The sequence below is a fragment of the Ceratotherium simum genome, chromosome 17 (assembly GCF_057802395.1).
Source record: "Ceratotherium simum simum isolate JZ-2026a chromosome 17, ASM5780239v1, whole genome shotgun sequence".
NCBI classification, from domain to species: Eukaryota; Metazoa; Chordata; class Mammalia; order Perissodactyla; family Rhinocerotidae; genus Ceratotherium; species Ceratotherium simum.
The window spans coordinates 30,450,572-30,471,445 of NC_141916.1; the positions used below are offsets into that span (position 1 = coordinate 30,450,572).

General features: G+C 40.1%; 1 protein-coding gene across 8 annotated transcripts in view; it reads right to left on the reverse strand.

Moving 5' to 3' along the window:
- The window catches only part of DNM1L (dynamin 1L), a 48,515-nt gene extending 32,475 nt beyond the window's left edge, over positions 1–16,040 (reverse strand). For all 8 annotated transcript variants that reach the window (XM_004441161.3, XM_087442576.1, XM_014795872.2 and 5 more), the window contains exon 1: positions 15,877–16,040. In XM_004441161.3, coding sequence (XP_004441218.1) covers positions 15,877–15,978 — 102 coding nt within the window. In that variant the 5' untranslated portion in view covers positions 15,979–16,040. The remainder of the gene's footprint in view (positions 1–15,876) is intronic.
- Positions 16,041–20,874: the final 4,834 nt, after the last annotated feature.

A 20,874-nucleotide genomic window follows, 5' to 3' on the forward strand; every position in this document is an offset into this window, starting at 1 on the left:
ATACAGATAATAGTTTGTGACTTTTATACTTGAAAATCAGTTTGGTTATATACAAAATCTTGGGCTTAAACTTTCTTGAGTATCTTAAATATGGAATTCCATAATAAATTATGTCTTCTCTCATAATAAGAATGTCTTCTCTTACAAATTGTTACTGTTGAAAAGTGTAATAATCTGGTTTTCCTTATAAGAGACTGTGACTTTTGCTGCATGTCTGAAAGATTTTTATTTTTCCTTTGAAGTCCAATAATTTTACTAGACCACGTCTCAGTACTGGTCTGTGTCAGTGTTCTCACATATGTGCTGTGCTCTTTCAAAACGGAGTTCCAAATCTGTTTTGCTTTTTTGTGTGTGTGAGAAAGAGCAGCCCTGAGCTAACATCTGTTGCCAATCCTCCTCTTTTTTGCCGAGGAAGATTGGTCCTGTGCTAACATCCGTGCCCATCTTCCTCTACTTTATATAGGACACCGCCAAGGCATGGCTTGACAAGTGGTGCATTGGTGTGCACCCGGGATCCGAACCTGCGAACCCCGGGCCACCGAAGTGGAGCACGCGCACTTAACCGCTGCGACAGCGGGCTGGCCCCGCCAAATCTGTTTTTAATTCAGTTAAACCGTAATTTTTAGTATCTGCTCTATTCCCTTGCTATGGTTTTTACTTCACTGGGGACTCCTATTGTACATATACTGGATCTTCTTTGCCTGTTTTCAATATCATTTTCTATCAAATTCTTTTTACACCTCTTTTGTATCCTTTTTATTTTTAACGTCTTTCTCCTTTTCAACATCCTTCTCTCTTAAGGTATTATCTGTTATGTTCATTTGCTCTTGTGTTCTTTCTAATTTGTCTTCATTTATAAAATAAATTTTCCTTCATTTCTTTTTTTTTTTTTTTTTTTTTTAAGATTTTATTTATTTTATTTTTTCCCCCCAAAGCCCCAGTGGATATTTGTATGTCGTAGCTGCACATCCTTCTAGTTGCTGTATGCGGGACTCGGCCTCAGGATGAACGGAGAAGTGGTGCCTCGATGCGCACCCGGGATCCGAACCCGGGCCACCAGCATCGCAGCGCGCGCACTTAACCACCAAGCCACAGGGCCGGCCCTCCTTCATTTCTAATACTTTACTAAGTTCTACCACCTAGTTTTTCTTTTTTTATGCAAACTTGCTTTTTTGAAAATGCCTTGTTCTGACTATAATGGCTTTTGTCTTAGTATCAAATGGTTTTCATCTATTTTACGGGCACATCTTTCCAGTGTGCTTTCACTGTCTTTAGAAAGGATGCTATTCCAAGGCTCATTTTCTTAAAAAACTTTTATGAGATTTAACAATCATTTCATATTGCTGATATCGAAATGAAATTCATTTTCCTGAACTTTTAGAAGGAGGCTTGGCCTAGAACAGCTATTCTAACCTCACACTCTAAAACTCCCTCTTGTTGCTTTCATATTGTGTTCGAAAATATAGTTGTTTTCTGAGATATCTAGGCTTGGTCCTGGAAGGGAGCTTTGATTGGTTGGTTTTTAAAGTTTCATGAAGGCGCTCCAGTCCCTTAAGACTTTACAACAGACCTCTTTCACTCACCCATTATCAGTGTGTGCAAAACCCCTCCCAGTTTCAGCTGGTATTCTTAAAATGGCCCTTCAAGCTTTCCAGTGATTGCCTTTTGGCTATTTTTCAATTCTCAGATTCACCTGATGTTCCACTGCTTCCTCCTTCTTCTTCACATAGATAATAATACAGAAGTCTTGGAGCCATTAGTGGTTTTTCCCCAACTTACTGGTACTTAATGGTTTGTGGAGAAACATGGTCAACTAATTTTCCTGTAAGTGCTAGTCACAGGTTTTGGTTTTCCTGTGCTATTTGTTCTGTTTTTAAGGGAAAGTCACACAGAGATTAGGAAACTATTCTACCACCACTGTCATTTTCATAGACTCTCTAATATGGAAATCTAACCCATTTAGAAATACTGAGACTAATGTTTAGTCTTATATAAGTTTTTTTTTTATATTATTCAGTCATAAAAAAGAATAAAGTACTTACACATGCTACAACATGGATGAACTTCAAAAACATTATATTTCACTTAGGTAAAAGAAGTCAGCCACAAAAGACCACATATTATTTGATCCTGTTTATATGAAATGTCCAGAAAGGCAAGAAAGCAGATTAAGTGGCTTCCTAGCACTGTGGGCAGAGGGGTGTGGGGAGTGACTGCTAATGGATACAAAGTCTCTTTCTGGGATAATGAAATAGTCTAAAATTAGATTATGGTGATGCTTGCACAACTCTATTTATCCTTAGTGTCCTCGAGTCAATTCTGACTCCTAGCAATCCTGTGTATAGCAGAGCAGAACCCTGCCCGGTCTTTTTGTGCCATCCTCTCATCTTCTGGCACTATATTAGACAATGCTCCGTGGCTAGTCACACGGTTTTCATGGCCAATTTTTTCAGAAGTGGGTGGCCGGGTTCTTCTTCCTAGTCTGTCTTAGTCTGCAAACTCTGCTGAAACCTGTCCACCATGGGTGACCCTGCTGGTATTTGAAATACCAGTGGCGTAGCTTTCAGCATCACAGCAACATGCAGCCACCACAGCGTGATAGACAGGTGGTGTTGTTCCCTGTCCAGGAAAGGAAGCTGGGCCATGGTGGTGAAAGCACCAAATCTTAACCACTAGACCACCAGGGCTGGCTGCACAACTCTACAGACGTGCTAAAAACATTGAATTATACATTTCAAATGGGTGAACTTTACAGTATATAAATGACATCTCAATAAAGCTGTTAAAAAGACCGAAGGAGAAAAAGAATAAAAATTCCAGATGAATTATAAACAAATGTGAAAAAGCATAACTTTATAAATTAGAGAATAAAAGAATACTTTCATGACGTTAAGATAAGGAATTATTTCTTTATACACAAATGTACAAACTAGAGAAGAAAAGATTGATAATTCAACTACAGTGAAATTAAAATTTCTTTTACTCATATAAAAAATTACGGGAAAATATTTGTGATCCATATAACTGACAAAGAATTAGTAACCAAAATTTATAAATAACTCCTACAAATCAGTAAGAAAAAGATGAATAACCTGATAGAAAATAACGCACAGAGATATGAATAGAAACTCACAAAAACAGAACCACAAAGTGCCAAGAAATAAGTTAATTATTACTAAGTCATTAGTAATCAGGGAGATGCAATAAAAACCACAATGATACCATAAATAAAAAATGTGACAATATCGAGTACAGATATAAATAAATAAATAAATAAACTTCACTCTGTTGCTGGGAATGTAAATGATTACAACCATTGTGAGGAGCAAGCAGCAATATCAAGTAAAAATGAAAATAAAAATATACCCTATAGTAATTCCACTTCTTGATACCTTAGAGAAATTCTCAAATGTGTACAATGAGGTATGCACAGGAATGATCCTAGTACTGCTGTTTACTAAAACTGCTATAGCAAACAATGCAAAACAATCAAATGTTCCTCAACAAGAAGATAAATTTTGATATATTCATATAACGGATTATTATATATAAGCGTAAGTGACCAAACTAGGAATATGTACGTGTATGTATGAGTAAATCTCACATGTATGATTGTGTAAAAAAAAATTACAGAGGAATATACACTGTTTGACACCACTTACTTTAAATGTAAAACAATATATATTGCTTAGGTTATCTACACATGTATTATATGTATAATGAAGTGAATAGGCATGATAAACACCAAATCAGGAAAACGATTCTCTCTCTCTGGGAAGGAGGGAAACTCAACTGGGTAGTTAATGTTGTATTTCTTAAACTGGGAGGTAGATACAACGGTGTTCATAATATTATGCTTTACACCTTTTTGACATTTTTAATATTTCAAAATAAATTTTTAATGCCTCAAATACAGTACAGGATTTCATACTGAAGAGGCAACTAAAGAAGTTACAGCATTTCCTTCTCCCTCCCATAACCTAAACAGACACTTGATACAGTCACACAGCTTGGATATAGGTTATAGAGCAATTCCTGTGTCGACCCTGCCCTTCTGTACAAGTGATCTATATTAGCTTAAGTGCCCAGCTCTGCTGGAAAGTTCAAAGTACTGTACTCAAGCTACAACAGAGTTGGAAGCAATTCAGGTAATATTTCAATTTTATTTCACAATATCTTGGACAGGAAATGAAGGGGCAATAAAACTTTTTTCTGTTCTCTCTTGCTGTTATTTATATTTCACTGCATTTAAAGAGTGGTTATAGTATAGATGGATACAGAATTTTATAATCACAATTAATTTCCCTAGGAACTCTAAATTTTAAACATTTCTCCATGTCCTCTAACATCTGCTCTTGCAGACTGGATGTCTGATACCAGTCTGATTCTCTTTCCCTTATAGGAAATCTGTTTTTTCCTCCCTCTTTCTATTTTGACACTTGGAGAATTCTGGGGTTTTTTTGTTTTGATTTCAGAAATTTAACCAGGGCAGGTCATACTTTCAATATTTGTGCCCAATAATTGAAATGTGAAGATGTCTTACTTCAGCCCTGGGGAACTTCTGCCTATCATTTGTTTGATTATTCTTTGTCATCTGCTCCAAGTGCTCTTTCCCAGTCAACTATGATAAGGATTTTGGCTCTAGTAGCTCTTACCATCAAGTCTCTTATCTCTAATAAATTTCCTAACGTATGTTTTTGATCTGCCTTTTAGGAGAATTCCTCAAATTGTTTTTCTAGTTCATAAACTAGGCTTTCAGCAATTTCAGAGAGACTACTGCTTCCCAATCACCCAAACTATGCCATTTTGTTCTTCCTCCTTAAGTGAGATATCTCACAAAAATATGTTTTTATTTGAATTCTTTATTAACTTCATTTTTTTATCCTAATTATCTATCTTAGTCTCTTCCTTTATGGCTACTGATTTTCAGTTAGTTGTACACTTTTATGTATCTATATGTTAAGGTTTTTTTTAAGACAAGGGTTGTTATGGACTGAATTGTGTCCCTCTAAAATTCATATGCTGAAACCCTCTCTCAGAACGTGTATGTCAAAATGTGACTGTTTTTGGTGAAAGGGCCTTTAAAGAGTTGATTAAGTTATAACAAATCCATTAGAGTGGGCCCTAATTCAATCTGACTGGTGTCCTCATAAAAAGAGGGAATGTGGATACAAAGAAAACACCACGTGAGGACACAGCAAGAAGGCAGCCATCTGCAAGCCAAGGAGAGAGGCCTCACAAGAAACTAGACCTGCCAACAACTTGATATTGGACTTCTGGCCTCCAGAACTGTGAGAAAATAAATTTCTATTGTTTAAGCCACTTAGTGTGTGTGGTCTTTTGTTCTGCCCTAGCAAACTAACACAGGGGTTACAAACTCGATTGCCCACACAAGCAAGTCAGGTAACCTGAATGGGTAAAATAAATCCAGACTTCAGTCAAAATGACACCAGCTTGTATTCTTCTGACATTTTGTTTGCATATTAAAAATATAAGAATATTTCTCACATCTCATGAAATAAAAAAATATATCTCAAGATTATTAAAAATATAAAAATATTTCCCAGGCAGTCTTTAACTTTCCAACTTTTGATAGAGACATGGAAGTAGGAAATATCTCATTGCCCTCTTCAGACTATAAAAAGAAAAGAACAACACATATATGATGATAAATGGCAACCAAGGAAGGCAACTGGGAGCAACGGAAGCTGTGGCTAACTAGATACAGTCTGACCCATCAAAAGCAGAAAACTTTTCAGACTCATTGTTAATGTGAGCCCAGTGTTGTCAGATTTTCTTAATTTTTTAAGGAAAAACTAGAAATCTGGGCATTTCAATTAAATCCACCAATTTTTAGACATTGGCAACTCATTTTTTTAAAAAATACTGTATGTGTTGGTTTCAGTTCAAGATGGGGATGTAGGAGGATTCTGAACTCACCTCCTACCATGGACACACCAAATCCACAGCTACAAACAGAACAATTCCCTCTGAAAGAAACTCAAAAACTAGCTGAATGACTCCTACACATTGGTCAAACAACAAAAATCCACATTAAAACAGGTAGGAGAGGCTGAGACACAATTTCACTATAAACCCCACCCCAGCATGGTGACCCACAATAAGGAGGGAACTCACAACACGTAGATTCTCCCTAAGGAGCAAAGGGTTTGAGCCCTCATCTGGCATCCCAACTTCTAACACCTGCACCTGAGAGATGGGCCCCCAAAACATCTAGCTTTGAAAGCCAACGGGGCTTGCATCCACAAGACCCAAAAGGCTATAGTGAACTGAGAAACAGTTCTTAAAGAGCTCACACAGGCTCACCCTGGCTAACTCCCCAGGGCACACCGCAGAGGGAGCAGACAGAATCACCCATCTACCAATATTCTCCTGAAAAAGGTATATTTGCATATACTTTAAAAGCTGTTGCCTCAGGGTCCAGCTTTCAATCAACCTGAATATAGGTGCTGACTGAGATCCTCCCCTTTGGGACACTGACAGATCTTGACACACCCTCAACTACTGTGAGCCACTAAGAACAAAGTAGGTTGTTTGGACAATCATAAAGGTTTGAGAGACAACCAAGATCTAAGGCAGGGTTCAAGGATAAGGTTCATCTCCTACACGAGGCCACTCCTTCAAGACTGGAAGAGGTGGCTATTTTATCTAACGCATAGCAACAAATACAGTGAATCAAGGAAAATGAAGAAACAAAGGAATATGTTCCTATGTTTATAAGATAAAACTTAAGAAAAAGACCTTAAAAAAACAGAAATAAGTGATTAATCTGATAAAGAGTTCAAAGTAATGGTCATAAAGATGCTCACCAAGCTTGGGAGAAGAATGGATGAACAAAAAGAGATAAAAAATATAAGAATATACCAAACAGAAATCACAGAATTGAAGAATACAATCACTGGCCTGAAAAATACAATTGAGGGGTTCAACAGCAGACTAGACAAAAGTAGAAGAAAGGATCAGTGAACTCAAAGACAGGGTAGCAGCACTCATCAAATCAGAGCAGGAAAAAAAAAAAAAAAGAAAGAAAGAAAAAGAGTGAAGATAGCTTAAGAGACTTCTAGAATAACATCAAGCAGACTAACATTCGCACTATGAGGGTCCCAGAAGATGGAGAAAGGGACAGAAAACTTATTTGAAAAAATAATGGCTGGTAACTTCCCTATCCTGGGGAATATAACAGATATCCAAATCCAGGAAGCCCAAGAGTTTCAAATAAGATGAACCCAGAGACCCACATCAAGACACATTATAATTAAAGCGCCAAAAGTTGAAGACAAAGAGAACCTTAAAAGCAGCAAGAGAAAAACAACTTGTTATGTACAAAGGAAACCTCCATAAGACTATCAGCAGATTTTTCAACAGAAACTTTGCAGGCCGGAAGGGAGTGACACGATATATTCAAAGTGCTGAAAGAAAAAAACTGCAAACCAAGAAAACTCGACCCAGCAAAGTTATCTTTCAAAATGTAAGGACAGACAAAGAGTTTTCCAGATGAGCAAAAGTTGAAAGAGTTTATCACCACTAGACTAGCCTTACAAGAAATGTTAAAGGCACTTCTCTAAGCTGAAACAAAAAAGTGCTAATTAGTAACAAGAAAACACATGAAAGTATAAATTTCACTAGTAAAGGTAAATATATAGTAAAACTCAGAATAATGTTGTAAAGGTGATGAACCCATCATCTTTACATCACTTCTAAATCTAGTATGAAGGTTAAAAGATAAAAGTAGTAAAAATTAGAGGCCGGCCTGGTGGCGTAGTGGTTAGGTTCACGCACCCTGCTTCGGCGGCCTGGGGTTCACAGGTTAGGATCCCAGGCGCAGATCTGCACACCACTTATCAAGCCATGCTGTGGCAGGCATCCCACATATAAACTGAAGGAAGATGGGCACGGATGTTAGCTCAGGGCCAATCTTCCTCAGCAAAAAGAGGAGGATTGGCAACAGATGTTAGCTCAGGGCTAATCTTCCTCACCAAAAAAAAAAAAAAGTAGTAAAAATTAACTATGACTACAATAATCTGGTAATGGATACACAAGATAAAAAGATGTAAACTGTGGCATCAAAAACATAAAATGTATGTGTGAAAAAATGTAGAGCTTTAGAATGTGTTCAAACTGACATTATCAATTTAAAAGACTGTTTTATAATAAAGTTGTTTTATGTAAGCCTTATAGTAACCACAAAGCAAAGACCTATAGTACATATACAAAAGATAAAAGGAATCTAAACATAGACCACTACAGAAAATCATCAAATCACAATAGAAGAAAGTAAGAGAGGAAGAAACAAAGGAACTATAAAACAGCCAGAAAACAATTAACAAATGACAATAAGTCCATACCTATCAATAATTACTTTAACTGTAAATGGACAAAATTCTCCAGTCAAAAGACTAGAGTGGCTAAATAGATTAAAAAAACAAGACCCATCTATATGCTGCCTAGAAGAGACTCACTTCAGAGGTAAGGAGACACACAGACCAAAAGTAAAGGGATGGAAAAAGACATTCCATGCAAATGAAAACCAAAAGTAAGCTGGGATAGCTATACTTATATCAGACAAAAATAGACTTTCAGACAAAGACTGTACTAAGAGACAAACAATGTCTTTATGTAAGAATTAAATGGTCAATCCAACAAGAGGATATAACATTTGTAAATATTTATGCACCCAACGTAGGAACACTAAATATATAAAGTAAATATTAACAGACCTAAAGGGAGAAGTAGACAACAATACAAATACCTGATACCAAAACCAGACAAGATACTACAAGAAAATTAGAGGCCAATATCCATGATGAACATAGATGAAAAACTCCTCAACAAAATACTAGCAAAGTGAATTCAACAATACATTAAAAGGATCATACACCATTATCAAATGAGATTTACTCCAGGGACACAAGGATGGTTCAACATCCACAAATTAATCAATGTGATACAGCAGATTAACAAAATGAAGGATAAAAATCATATGATCATCTCAACAGATGCAGAAAAAGCATCTGACAAAATTCAACATCCTTTCATGATAAAAACTCCCAACAAAGTGGGTAAAGAAGGAATGTACCTCAACATAATAAAGGCCATATATGACAAACCCACAGCCAACATCATTCTCAATGATGAAAAGCCAAAAGCTTTTCCTCTAAGATCAGGAACAAGATAAGCATGCCCACTCTTGTCAATTTTATTCAACACAGTATTGGAAGTCCTAGCCAGAGCAATTAGGCAAGAAAAAGAAATAAAAGGCATCCAAATTGGAAAGAAAGAAGTAAAACCGTCACTATTTGCAGATGACATGATATTATACATAGAAAACCCTGAAGACTCCACCAAAAACCTGTTAGAACTACTCAACAAATTCAGTCAAGTTGCAGGATACAAAATCAATATACAAAAATCGACTGCGTTTCTATGCACTAACAATGAGCTATCAGAAAGAGAAACTGAGGGGGCCAGCCCCATGGCTTAGCAGTAAGTGCACGCGCTCCGCTGCTGGTAGCCCAGGTTCAGATCCTGGGTGTGCACCGACGCACCGCCTGTCCGGCCATGCTGAGGCAGCATCCCACATACAGCAACTAGAAGGTATGTGCAACTATGACATACAACTATCTACTGGGACTTTGGGGAGAAAAAGGGAAAAAAAAAAGAAAGAGAAATTAACAATCCCATTTACAATTGCATCACGAAGAATAAAGTATCTAGGAATAAATTTAACCAAGGAAGTGAAAGATCTATATGCTGAAAACTATAAGACACTGTTGAAAGAAACTGAAGACACAAATAAATGGAAAGATATTCTGTGCTCACGAATTTGAAGAAGTAATATTGTTAAAATGTCCATACTACCCAAAGCAATCTACGGATACAATGCTATCCCTATCAAAATGCCAATGGCATTTGTCACAGAAATAGAACAAACAATCCTAAAATTTGTATAAAATCACAAAAGATCCTGAACAGCCAAAGCAATCTTAAAAAAGAAGAACAAAGCTGGAGGCATCACACTTCCTGATTTTCAAGTAGACTACAAAGCTATAGTAATCAATTAAACAGTATGGTATTGGCCTAAAAACAGACACAAAGATCAATGGAACAGAAATGAACCCTGAAATAAACCCATGCATATATGGTCAATTAATTTATGACAAAGGAGCCAAGAATATACAGCAGGGAAAAGACAGTCTATTCAATAAATGGTGTTGGGAAAACTGGACAGCCACATGCAAAAGAATGAAACTGGACCACTATCTTACTCCGTACACAAAAATTCAACTCAAAACGGATTAAAGACTTGAATATAAGACCTCAAACCACAAAACTTCTAGGAAAAAAAACATAGGTGATAAGCTCCTTGACATCTGTCTTGGTGATGATTTTTTTGGATTTGACACCAAAAGCAAAGGCAACAACAACAAAATAAACAAGTGGGACTGCATCAAACTAAATAGCTTCTGCATAGCAAAGAAAACCATCAACAAAATGAAAAGGCAACCTACAGAATGGGAGAAAATATTTGCAACCCACATATTCAATAAGGGGTTAATATCCAAAATATACAAGGACCTCATTCAACTCAATAGCAAAAAAACAAATAACCCAATTAAAAAATGGGCAAAGGACCTAAACAGACATCTTCCCAAAGAAGATATACAAATGGCCAACAGGTACATGAAAAGGTACTCAACAACACTAATCATCAGGGAAATGCAAACCGAAACGAACGAGATACTACCTCACACCCCCATCAGGATACCTATAATAAACAAGACAGACAATAACAAGTGTTGGCAAGGATATAGAGAAATTGGAACCCTCATACATTGCTGGTAGGAATGTAAAATGGTACATCCACCGTGGAAAACAGTTTGGGGGTTTCTCAAAAAGTTGAACACAGAATTACCATGTGACCCAGCAATTTCACTCCTACGTATATACCCAAAAGAACTGAAAACAGGTACTCAAACAAATATCTGTACACAAGGTTCATAGCAGCACTACTCACAATCACCAAAAGGTAGAAACAACTCAAATATCCACCAAAAGATTAAAGACAAACAAAATGTGATACATATACATAATGGAATGTTATTACTCAGCAATTAAAATGAATGAAGTACTGACACATGCTACAATGTGAATGAACCATGTTATGCTAACGAAAGAAGCCAGACATAAATGGTCACATATTGTATAATTCCATTTCTATAAAATATCCAGAATAGGTAAATCTATAGAGACAGAAAGAAGATTGGTGATTGCCAGCGACTGGGTCATGAGGACTACAAAGCGACTGCTTAATGGGTATGGAATTTTCTTTTGGTGTGATGAAAATGTTTTGGACCTAGACAGAGATGGTGGTTGCACACCACTACAAATGTACTAAATGCCACTGAACTATATACACTTGAAAATGGCTAATTTATGTTACATAAATTTTACCTCAATTTTTTAAATTTTTTTAAAAAAAGGAAGCAGCACATGATCTATACAAAGGAACTAGAAAAAAAGAAAAGAGAAAAACATAAGTTTACCTAAGAACATGCACAAGAAAACAATAAAGGAATGAAAACTATGATCAATATTTGGCACCAAATTACTAAATTTAATGAAGCCACCACCTCTACAAGACAAATGTAGGCATATCAGGCAGGAGACAGCAAGATTTCAGAAGGAGCTAAAATGTAGATAGCAGTGCTGGAGAAGGCAAGGGGAGGGAGTGTATGTGTGCTTTTTTTAAAATAAAGAATTCTAGAATGATTTAGCGCTTTTAAAAAAAGACAATAACAAGAGTTGATGAGGGTGTGCAGAAACTGAAACCCTCACACACTGATGGAGGGAACGTAAAATGGTGCAGCCACTGTGGAACAGTGTGCCAGTCACAAAAGTTAAACAGGAGTTACCAAATGACCCAGGAATTCTACTCTTAGGTATATACCCAAGAGAACTGAAAAGATATGTTCACACAAAAACTTGTAAATGAATGTTCATAGCAGCATTATTCATCATAGCCAAAACAGTGAAAACAACCCAAATGTCCATCAACTAATGAATGGATAAACAAACTGTGGCATATCTATACAATGGAATATTATTCATTCATAAAAAATAATGAAGTACTAATACATTCTAAAACATGGATGAACAACAAACATGCTGAGCAAAAGAAGCCAGACATAAAAAGCCATATATTGTATGATTCCATTTATATGAAATGTCCAGAATTGGCAAATCCATAGAGACAGAAAGATTAATAGATGCCAAGGGCTGGGCAGAGTATGAAATGGGGAATGACTGCTAATGGGTACAGAGTTTCTTTCTGGGGTAAGGAAAATGTTCTGGAATTAGAGAGTGGTGATGGTTGTAAAACCTTGTGAATACACTAAAAACCAATGAATTGTACTTTATATGAATTGTGTTTTACAATGGTGAATTTTATGTAATATGAATTATATTTCAGTTTTTTAAATGTTAAATTTTTAAAAAGTTGGTTTGCAAATTTGTCATTTAAAACCCAAGATTCCGGGGCCGGCCCCGTAGCATAGCGGTTAAGTGCACGGGCTCCACTTCGGCGGCCCGGGGTTCAAAGGTTTGGATCCCGGGCATGCACCGACGCACCACTTGTCAAGCCATGCTGTGGCAGGTGTTCCATATAAAGTAGAGGAAGATGGGCACGTATATTAGCCCAGGGCCAATCTTCCTCAGCAAAAAGAGGAGGACTGGCATCGGATGTTAGCTCAGGGCTGATCTTCCTCACAAAAAAAATAAATAAATAAAAAATAAATCTCAGGAAAAAAACCCCAAGATTCCTTTTCTTTTTGCATTTGTCTGAATTACGGAAGGTGGGGTGCTGAAGTCATTGAAATAAAAGGCAGTGAAAACTACATTCCTAGCAACACTGAGTCTCCAGTTAATGTCATATGCACTGGGATTCCTGTACCGGGTGATAGTTTGGATTACATACCTGGAGGGCTCCCCCTTCCAGTTCTCAACTTAAGAGAAAGTGATTAAATTTCCCAAGTTGAGTCACAAAAGCTGTTTAAGTGTTATCTCCTTCTCCACCTGCAAAGTACACCATGGTCTAAAAGTATCAACCTTCTCTCTCCCCATTTTCTGTTCTTTCCACACAGACGATCTCAGCTAGAGAAAGAGGAAAGCAATTTATTTAGCTAAATCATAAAAACGGCGAATGATCAACAGCTGTAAACATGATTCCCTCTCCTCAACTCCGCCAACTCTCTAGGCCCCAAATAAGTATTATTTGGGCAATATAAGAAAGGAAAGTTTAAAACATTTAGGGGTCAGCAAAGGTTGCCTGGGAGTTGATACTTGGGAACAAAAGTGCCATCAAGATCAACATTCTACTGGATGGAAGGAAGCATGCCCTTAGATTCAGCTTCCCTGCTTTTTCCAGTTTCATGCATTTTAAAATCAGACTCACTAATGCACTTTTCAAATTAGGACCTATGCACCACCTGCATCAGAGTCACTTGTGGTGCCTGGCCCACCCTAGACTCATAAAATCTAAATCTCTGGGGATGGGGTCCAGAAACTATTTTCAAAGTGATTCTCATATACACTAAGTTTGAGAATCGCTGTTCTAAAAAGTTCAACAAAATGGGATCCGCAGCCGTTTAAGGTGTATGTAATGTGTAAGAGAGAGACAATACCTGTAATATGAAGACGTGATCACTGCCACTAACAAGTTTACCAGTCAGAACTAAGTACCAAACACTTATGATGTCTGGAACTCACTCACCGTACACTACTCCAATAAATATGAATGTGAGGCGTGTGCTGTCCATACGTTACACAACATTAAATGGCACAGATGACAAAGTAGTGGTGCAACTGTATTCAAATCAAGTAGAGAAAGTTTTTCTTCAACATATTGAGGAAAATATGGAAAAAAAGACATTGTTTCTATTCTTTTTTATTTCTTCTGTACCTGAATAATAAAGGATTGAACTTCAGCTAACAAAAATCTAAATAGAGATAACCTTCATTAAATCAAGTCTAAAAACTGAGTAATTTCAAACATCAACACGCAAATGTGGCATATAATTGTTACTACTAGGACTGTTTTTGCTACCACGTGTTCATGGCTTTCATAACGGTGAGATCTTTACTTTTCGACCCTGCCCCTCCCAATTTTGCTGACAGGTTTACTCACTGAAATAAACTCTGTTTTGTGTGAAAAAGAAATCCTTCTTCATTTTAAACTATTTATGCTGACACACTATGGCCCTGATTCTTTTACTGCTTCCAGCTTAAAAACACTGAGAATCTCTTAAAAGCACATGGAAAGAAAGTCTCTGGTCTACCGCTAGGAAACACTTCCAAATCACTAACAAAGAAGATTTAATTTACATCATCTCCTCTAATTCTATTTACAAAAACAGGTCGGTTTTGATAAAAGTCCCAGTGTTTTAAAATATTATCTAGTTACAGTGAGCAATATTCATTCATTCAAAACATTTACGGAGCACCTGCTACATACCCCAGACTGTTCCATGGGCTAGAAATAGGAACACAGCAGCGAAGAAAATATGCTCAATAAAAATACTGCTCATAACTTATTATGTTGATGATTCAGAGTCTCCAATCATTACAGATATTGAGTTACAAATATCATAATACATGTAGGCAAGATTGAGCAGAATCTATACCAATCGTATAGCAAACAAGGAAATTTGTTTCTGAAATAATTTCTATTGCCTTAACTATTTAAAAGCAAAAAAAAAAAAGTGCAGGATGTGTATAGTTTCCAAGATCTCCAGTGTCTGGACATACTATATAGTATTTTGAACATTAAGTTCCCTCTCATTTTATACCCTACACTTTAACTTTGTAGCAAGATGTAGCAACGCACCTCATGGGAAAATGAAGAGGAAACCGTCCCCCTCTCAATAGAAAATATCATTAATAAATGAAAACACAATATCAACATACTAAGTAATCTATAAAATGCGTTTCTCTGAGCTCTAATAATTTCTATGATTCCTCGTCAACCAAGAAAAGCAGCAGGCAAAGAAAATGAAACATACTTCTCCTCCGTCACTCTAGAAATAATATAGTCCTTCAATATTTCTGCATATTAAAAAATTGTATGTATAAGAGACCCAACATGAAAAGACCAGAGAACTCCGATCGCCAATTTCGATGGAAGACAAAAACCACAGCCTACGCAGAAAAATTGCATATTCCTTCCTAACACCCACAAACTCCAGATACAAGTGGTTTGGGTTTGTTTCGTTTGTTTGTTTTTTAACTGCTTCGGCCTTCTCGAAAGCTGGAGGGATTACGCTGCAGGCAAACACTGAGGTGCTACACAGTAGCGGCTTTCGGAGCCCTGTTCGCGCGGTTCCAAAACTGACCCCGCAGCCCCCGAGCAAGGCAGGGAGGGAACTGACACACCTGCCGCCCGGAAACCCACGGAGACCGGGCCAGCCGGCCCACCACGAGGCCCGCGCGGCCCCGCGTGTCCCGTGTCCCCCAGGTGCCCTTGGAAGCAGCGGCCCGCGAGCGAAGCCGCGCCCAGTCCCCGCGGACTCCAGTTCCGCCTGCCGGCCTGTCCCCCACCACCCCCCACCAGCCCCCGGGACCCGCCGGGCCCGCCGCTCCGACTCCGCCCCTTGCCTCCCGGCCGGGCCCCAGACTCCCAGCCCGGGTGCGCCGCAGCCCCGGGCGGGCAGGCGCGGCAGAGTGCGAGGAGCCCCGGGGCCCCCCGCAGCGCCCTCCTTTCCCAAGGCCGCAAAGGCCGCCCCGGCAGCGGGCGCCGCCGCAGCCCCGACCAGGCCGGCGCCCCGGGCTCTGGCCTGGGCGGACGCCGCCCTCGTCTCTCACCTGCGTCCCCACCACGACGATCTGAGGCAACTGGATGATGTCGGCGCCCACCGTGTTGAAGACGTCCTGGAGCTTGTTGATAACAGGAATTAGCGCCTCCATGACTCGGAAAACACGGGACCCCCGCCCCGCCGGCCGCGGCAATGAATGGGGCCGGGGCCCAGAGCCCGCCTCCTTCCTCCTCTCCTCCGCCCTCTCCTCGGGAGCCGGCACCCATTGGACCCCGCCCGCCCGCTACCTGCCCCCTCCCGGCAGGCCATGCGTCAAGAGGGAGGTGGAGAGGAACAACGCCTGCCGGGAGTTGTAGTTCTGGGGCGGAGGACCGTCGGGGCCTACGGCTTCCAGAAGGCTGCGCGGCGCGGGCTGGCCCGGAGCTGGGAGTGAGGAGTGGTTGGCGCCGGGAAGCTTACCAGGTCCGGAGAGTAGGAGGAAAGAGATACATTTATGTCTGTCCTCGAGGCGTAGTACGTGTAAAAATGCCGCGTATGAATATGTGTTAAGTATAGCGGAGTGTCTTGATTCTGCAAGATGTCATTTTTTTATGAGGACGCTTTCTCCCGAAGGGCGGGTTGGAAAGGCTGAAAGAATAGCTCGTAGCCCCAAGACACCCCAGCCAGGTGCAAAAGGTCTGTAGACTGATACTAGGGTGGGGTGTTATTCAGCAAAAATACAAAACCAGCTCAGGTTAGAACATGCGGGTTCTCCAGGATATTTGTTAAAATGTGTTCAGACTTAAGAGTGTCAGAGTTTTTAGAGGGGAAGGGCTGGACCCTTGTTCTCTAGATGCTGTATAAATCTTTATTTGCTGTGGCGTGATTCCTGGCAAATTGGAGATGTGATAACTGCCTTGCTAGCCTTTTTGCTAAGTGCGACTGCTGTTCTATTGCTAAATGTTGTTTTTCTTTTTAAACAGATAACATGGCTCTACGCCAAACCTCCAGAGTTTTCCTATCTCAAAGTTTAAAAAGGTGACATTTGAGCAAAGACCTAAAGTAGGTGAGGAGAAAGCCCCCTTCCCTACTGTATTTTTCTGCATAGCATTTATCTCCATCTAACATGCTATGTATTGAACTTGTTTACTCTCTCTGGCCTCTTGCTAGATTATCAGCTCTTAGAGGCCAGGGATTTTTGACTGTTTAATTCACTGATGCATCCCTAGCCCGTAGAAAGTGACAAAGAAGATAGTCCTAATCTCAGTCCCCTCTGAGTTTACAATCTAACAGATTATGACACCATTATAAATAAATGTGTAATGTGCTATGACTGGGTGTATTATGGAGCATGTAATAGGAGCACTTTTTCTAGTGGGGGGTTGGGTGTGAGGGAATGAAAATTCAAGCAAGGCTTCCTAGAAGTCACTAGATTTAATCTCCATGAGGGCAGGGACCACCTGCGGTAGCGGAAGTTGTACACTACACCAACTTCAGTGGGTACTATTCACCTGCACAGCCATACACAGTAGCCCTGGGGAACATACAAGCCAAGACCTGATTGCCCACTAGTGGTGTTTCAGCATCTTATCAAGTTTTATGAGTCTTCCCTTTGCTTCGATTCCTTTTTTAAAAAATTTCAGAGACAAGGGCCAGCCCCGTGGCTTAGCAGTTAAGTACTCGCGCTCTGCTACTGGCGACCCGGGTTCGGATCCCGGGTGCGCACCGCCGCACCGCTTCTCCGGCCACGCTGAGGTGGCGTCCCACATACAGCAACTAGAAGGATGTGCAACTATGACATACAACTATCTACTGGGGCTTTGGGGGAAAAAAGAAAAAAGAGGAGGATTGGCATGGATGTTAGCTCAGGGCTGATCTTTCTCACAAAAAAATAAAAATTTCAGAGACAAACTGCGACAAAAATTTCAGAAATCCGAAGACAGCAGACAAAAGAGATTTATTCCAAGTCCTTTATTTTCTACCCAAGATGATGTAGTGTAACAATCAGATGTAACCCACTTTGCTTCTCAGCCCTCTGTTGATGGAACTTTTGTTCTCTTCTTTTTCTCTCAGCAGTCTGTGTTCCTTCCAAGAAGAAAAGGCTGACAGATGGAGAGGGTAGGCTCATGGTAAAGCTCCATGGCCATATCCAGTAACTGCTTCATAGGGACAAGGTGCCCTGGGGCAAAAATGATGCAGCTACAGCTGTTTTTCCCTTATTTGTGGCACCAATAGACATAGTCTTTTCCTATTTGCTAATGGCAAAATTAAAAGAGCATGTATACGTATATTCCAGAGAGAGAGACGTCATGAATTTTGCATGGCATTGTATATTTCCATTTAAATTATAAAATATCTGTTGGGATGGAACATACAATGCCTTGTATTAACATGCTTCAGGAACAATAGTGACTGCTTTTTAGTTCTATCTTTTTTTAGGAGAAGGAAGAATGATCAAATGGCCAGTGCTCAAAAATCCTCATATCACCCCCACCACCAGTTAGGTTTAAACAGGATTGTCCAGTACTTGTCTGTACTCTAGAGCATTGGGTTCATCAAGCACAGAGGAAAAGAAAAGTGTTTGAGGCTGCAGATACAGGAAGTGGTGAGGCCTTGGAAAAGGGTGGCTCTAATTTGATAACATTTTTTTTAACATAAGGCCGGATACTCTACGTGCGGTGTGTTTCACTGGAAGCAAACAAGGCAAACCAATTTGGGTTTTCACATTTTAAGTTCTGAATATTCTTGCTTGTGGGAAAGCCACTTAGCTGATAAGTACGTCTTTCCTCACCTAAAGTCAGATTCTTAATGTGAAATCACATTAAGCCATTATCTGGTACTGTCTCCAAAGGCTATTTTAAAAACTCTTCTCCGGGTGCGCCCCTGTGCGCGCTCCCCTGCTGGCGGCCTGGGTTCGGATCCCGGGCACGCACCGACGCACCGTTTCTCCGGCCATGCTGAGGCCACGTCCCACATACAGCAACTAGAAGGATGTGCAGCTATGACATACGACTATCTTCTGGGGCTTTGGGGGGAAATAAAATAAATAAATAAAATCTTTAAAAAAAATAATAAAAACTCTTCTCCTTCAGCCATCTCACTCTCACTGTAGGTTTATAATTAATGATTTAGGCAGGACAGTTTGGTTGCAAGTCATAGAAATTTAACTCAAACTAACTGGCTCAAAAGAAGGAATTAATTAACTTGTATAACCAAAGGGCCAGCTTGGCGTTGGCCTCAAAAATAACTGGAACCCGGGACTCAGGCAGCACCAGAACTCTCTCTACCTCTTATCTCTGCTTCCCTCTGCATCATCTACTTCTTAAACCAACTTATTCTTGTGGATGAAGTGAGCGGGCAGTGGTGGAGGCCATAGGGGGTCTCACTATGCAAGCTGCCTCGGGGCAATGACGAGTGAGTCTGGGGAGGAACTGAAACTAAATTTCCACCCTCTTTCCCTGGTCTATGAGTTTCCTATTGCTGCCTTAACAAATTGCCACAAACTTCTCGGCTTAAAACAACAAAAATTTATTATCTTACAGCACTCAAGTTCAGAAGTCCAACTCGGGTCTTACTGGGCTAAAATCAAGGGATCATCATTCTGGAGCCTCTACAGAAGAGTCCATCTCCTTGCCTTTTCCACATTTGAGACCACTCACATTCCTAGCTCTTCACCGCCTTCCAACCTCTTCAAAGCTAGCAATGTCACATCTCTTCAACCCTTCTTGGCTCATCACATCTCTCTCTGAGCACAGCCAGGTAAGTTTCTCTGCTTTTTTTTTTTGTTTTTTTGGTGAGGAAGATTGGCCCTGGGCTAACATCTGTGCGCATCTTCCTCTACTCTATATGTGGGATGCCTGGCACAGCATGGCTTGCTAAGTCGTGCGTAGGTCCACACCCGGGATCCAAAACTGCAAACCCCGGGCCACCAAAGCGGAGCATGCGAACTTAACCACTATGCCTTCAGGTTGGCTGAAAGGTTCTCTGCTTTTAAGAACCTGTCATTAGATTGGCCCACCTGGATAACCCAGGACACTGTCCCCATCACAACATCTGTACCTTTAATCCTATCTGCAAAGTCCCTTTTGCTGTGTAAAGTTCACAGGTTCCAGGGATCAGGGCATAGACATGTTTGAGGGGCCATTATTCTGCCTGCCACACCAAGTGAGGGTGATTGGTCTGGGGATGGACCTGACCCAAGCAGGACCTTTTAGAGGCCTTCCCTGAGAATTTTTTAACTTGAGTTCACCAGAGAATTTTCTCTCTCTGGTTATGGAACTGTAAGGATGCTGAGTCATTGTCTCCAGAGATCGTGTTTCCTACCACAGGGAATAAATTGGTTTTGGAGATTAAAATAGACTCCTTATTCACTGTAAAAATACTTCCCAAATCCAACAATTGTCCCGTACTTCTAAATGTACATAGACAGCACATAATCTAGGAATTCAAATCCCCGAGGTTCATTACTCCTTCTTCTCCTTGTTGCCTTTTTCACACAATATTGGCTATTATTTATTGAGTGCTTACTGTATGTGAGGCACTGTGCTAAGCGTTTTACAATTGCCTTGTGAGATAGGTTTACAGATGTGGAAAGTGAGGCTCCAGGAGTTTAAGTAAAATGGTACGTTTACGGGGCCGGCCCCATGGCGTAGTGGTTAAGTGCGCGCGGTTCGCTGATGGCAGACCAGGTTCAGATCCCGGGCATGCACCGACGCACCGCTTCTCAGGCCATGCTGAGGCGGCGTCCCATATAAAGTGGAGGACAATAGGCACAGATGTTAGCCCAGGGCCAGTCTTCCTCAGCAAAAAGAGGAGGATTGGCATGGATGTTAGCTCAGGGCTGATCTTCCTCACACACCCACACAAGAAATAATACATTTACATAGCTGATATGTGGCAGAGCTGGGATCTAACAGGCAGCCTGCCGAACTCTGAACCTCTACACATACTGCCTCATTTATTCATTCATTCCCTTATTTATTCAACACATATTTATCAAGTACCTATTAGACATGTGGATCTTAGCCAGGCACTATATTTGCCAAAGGGAGGGGGTACTGTGGACATG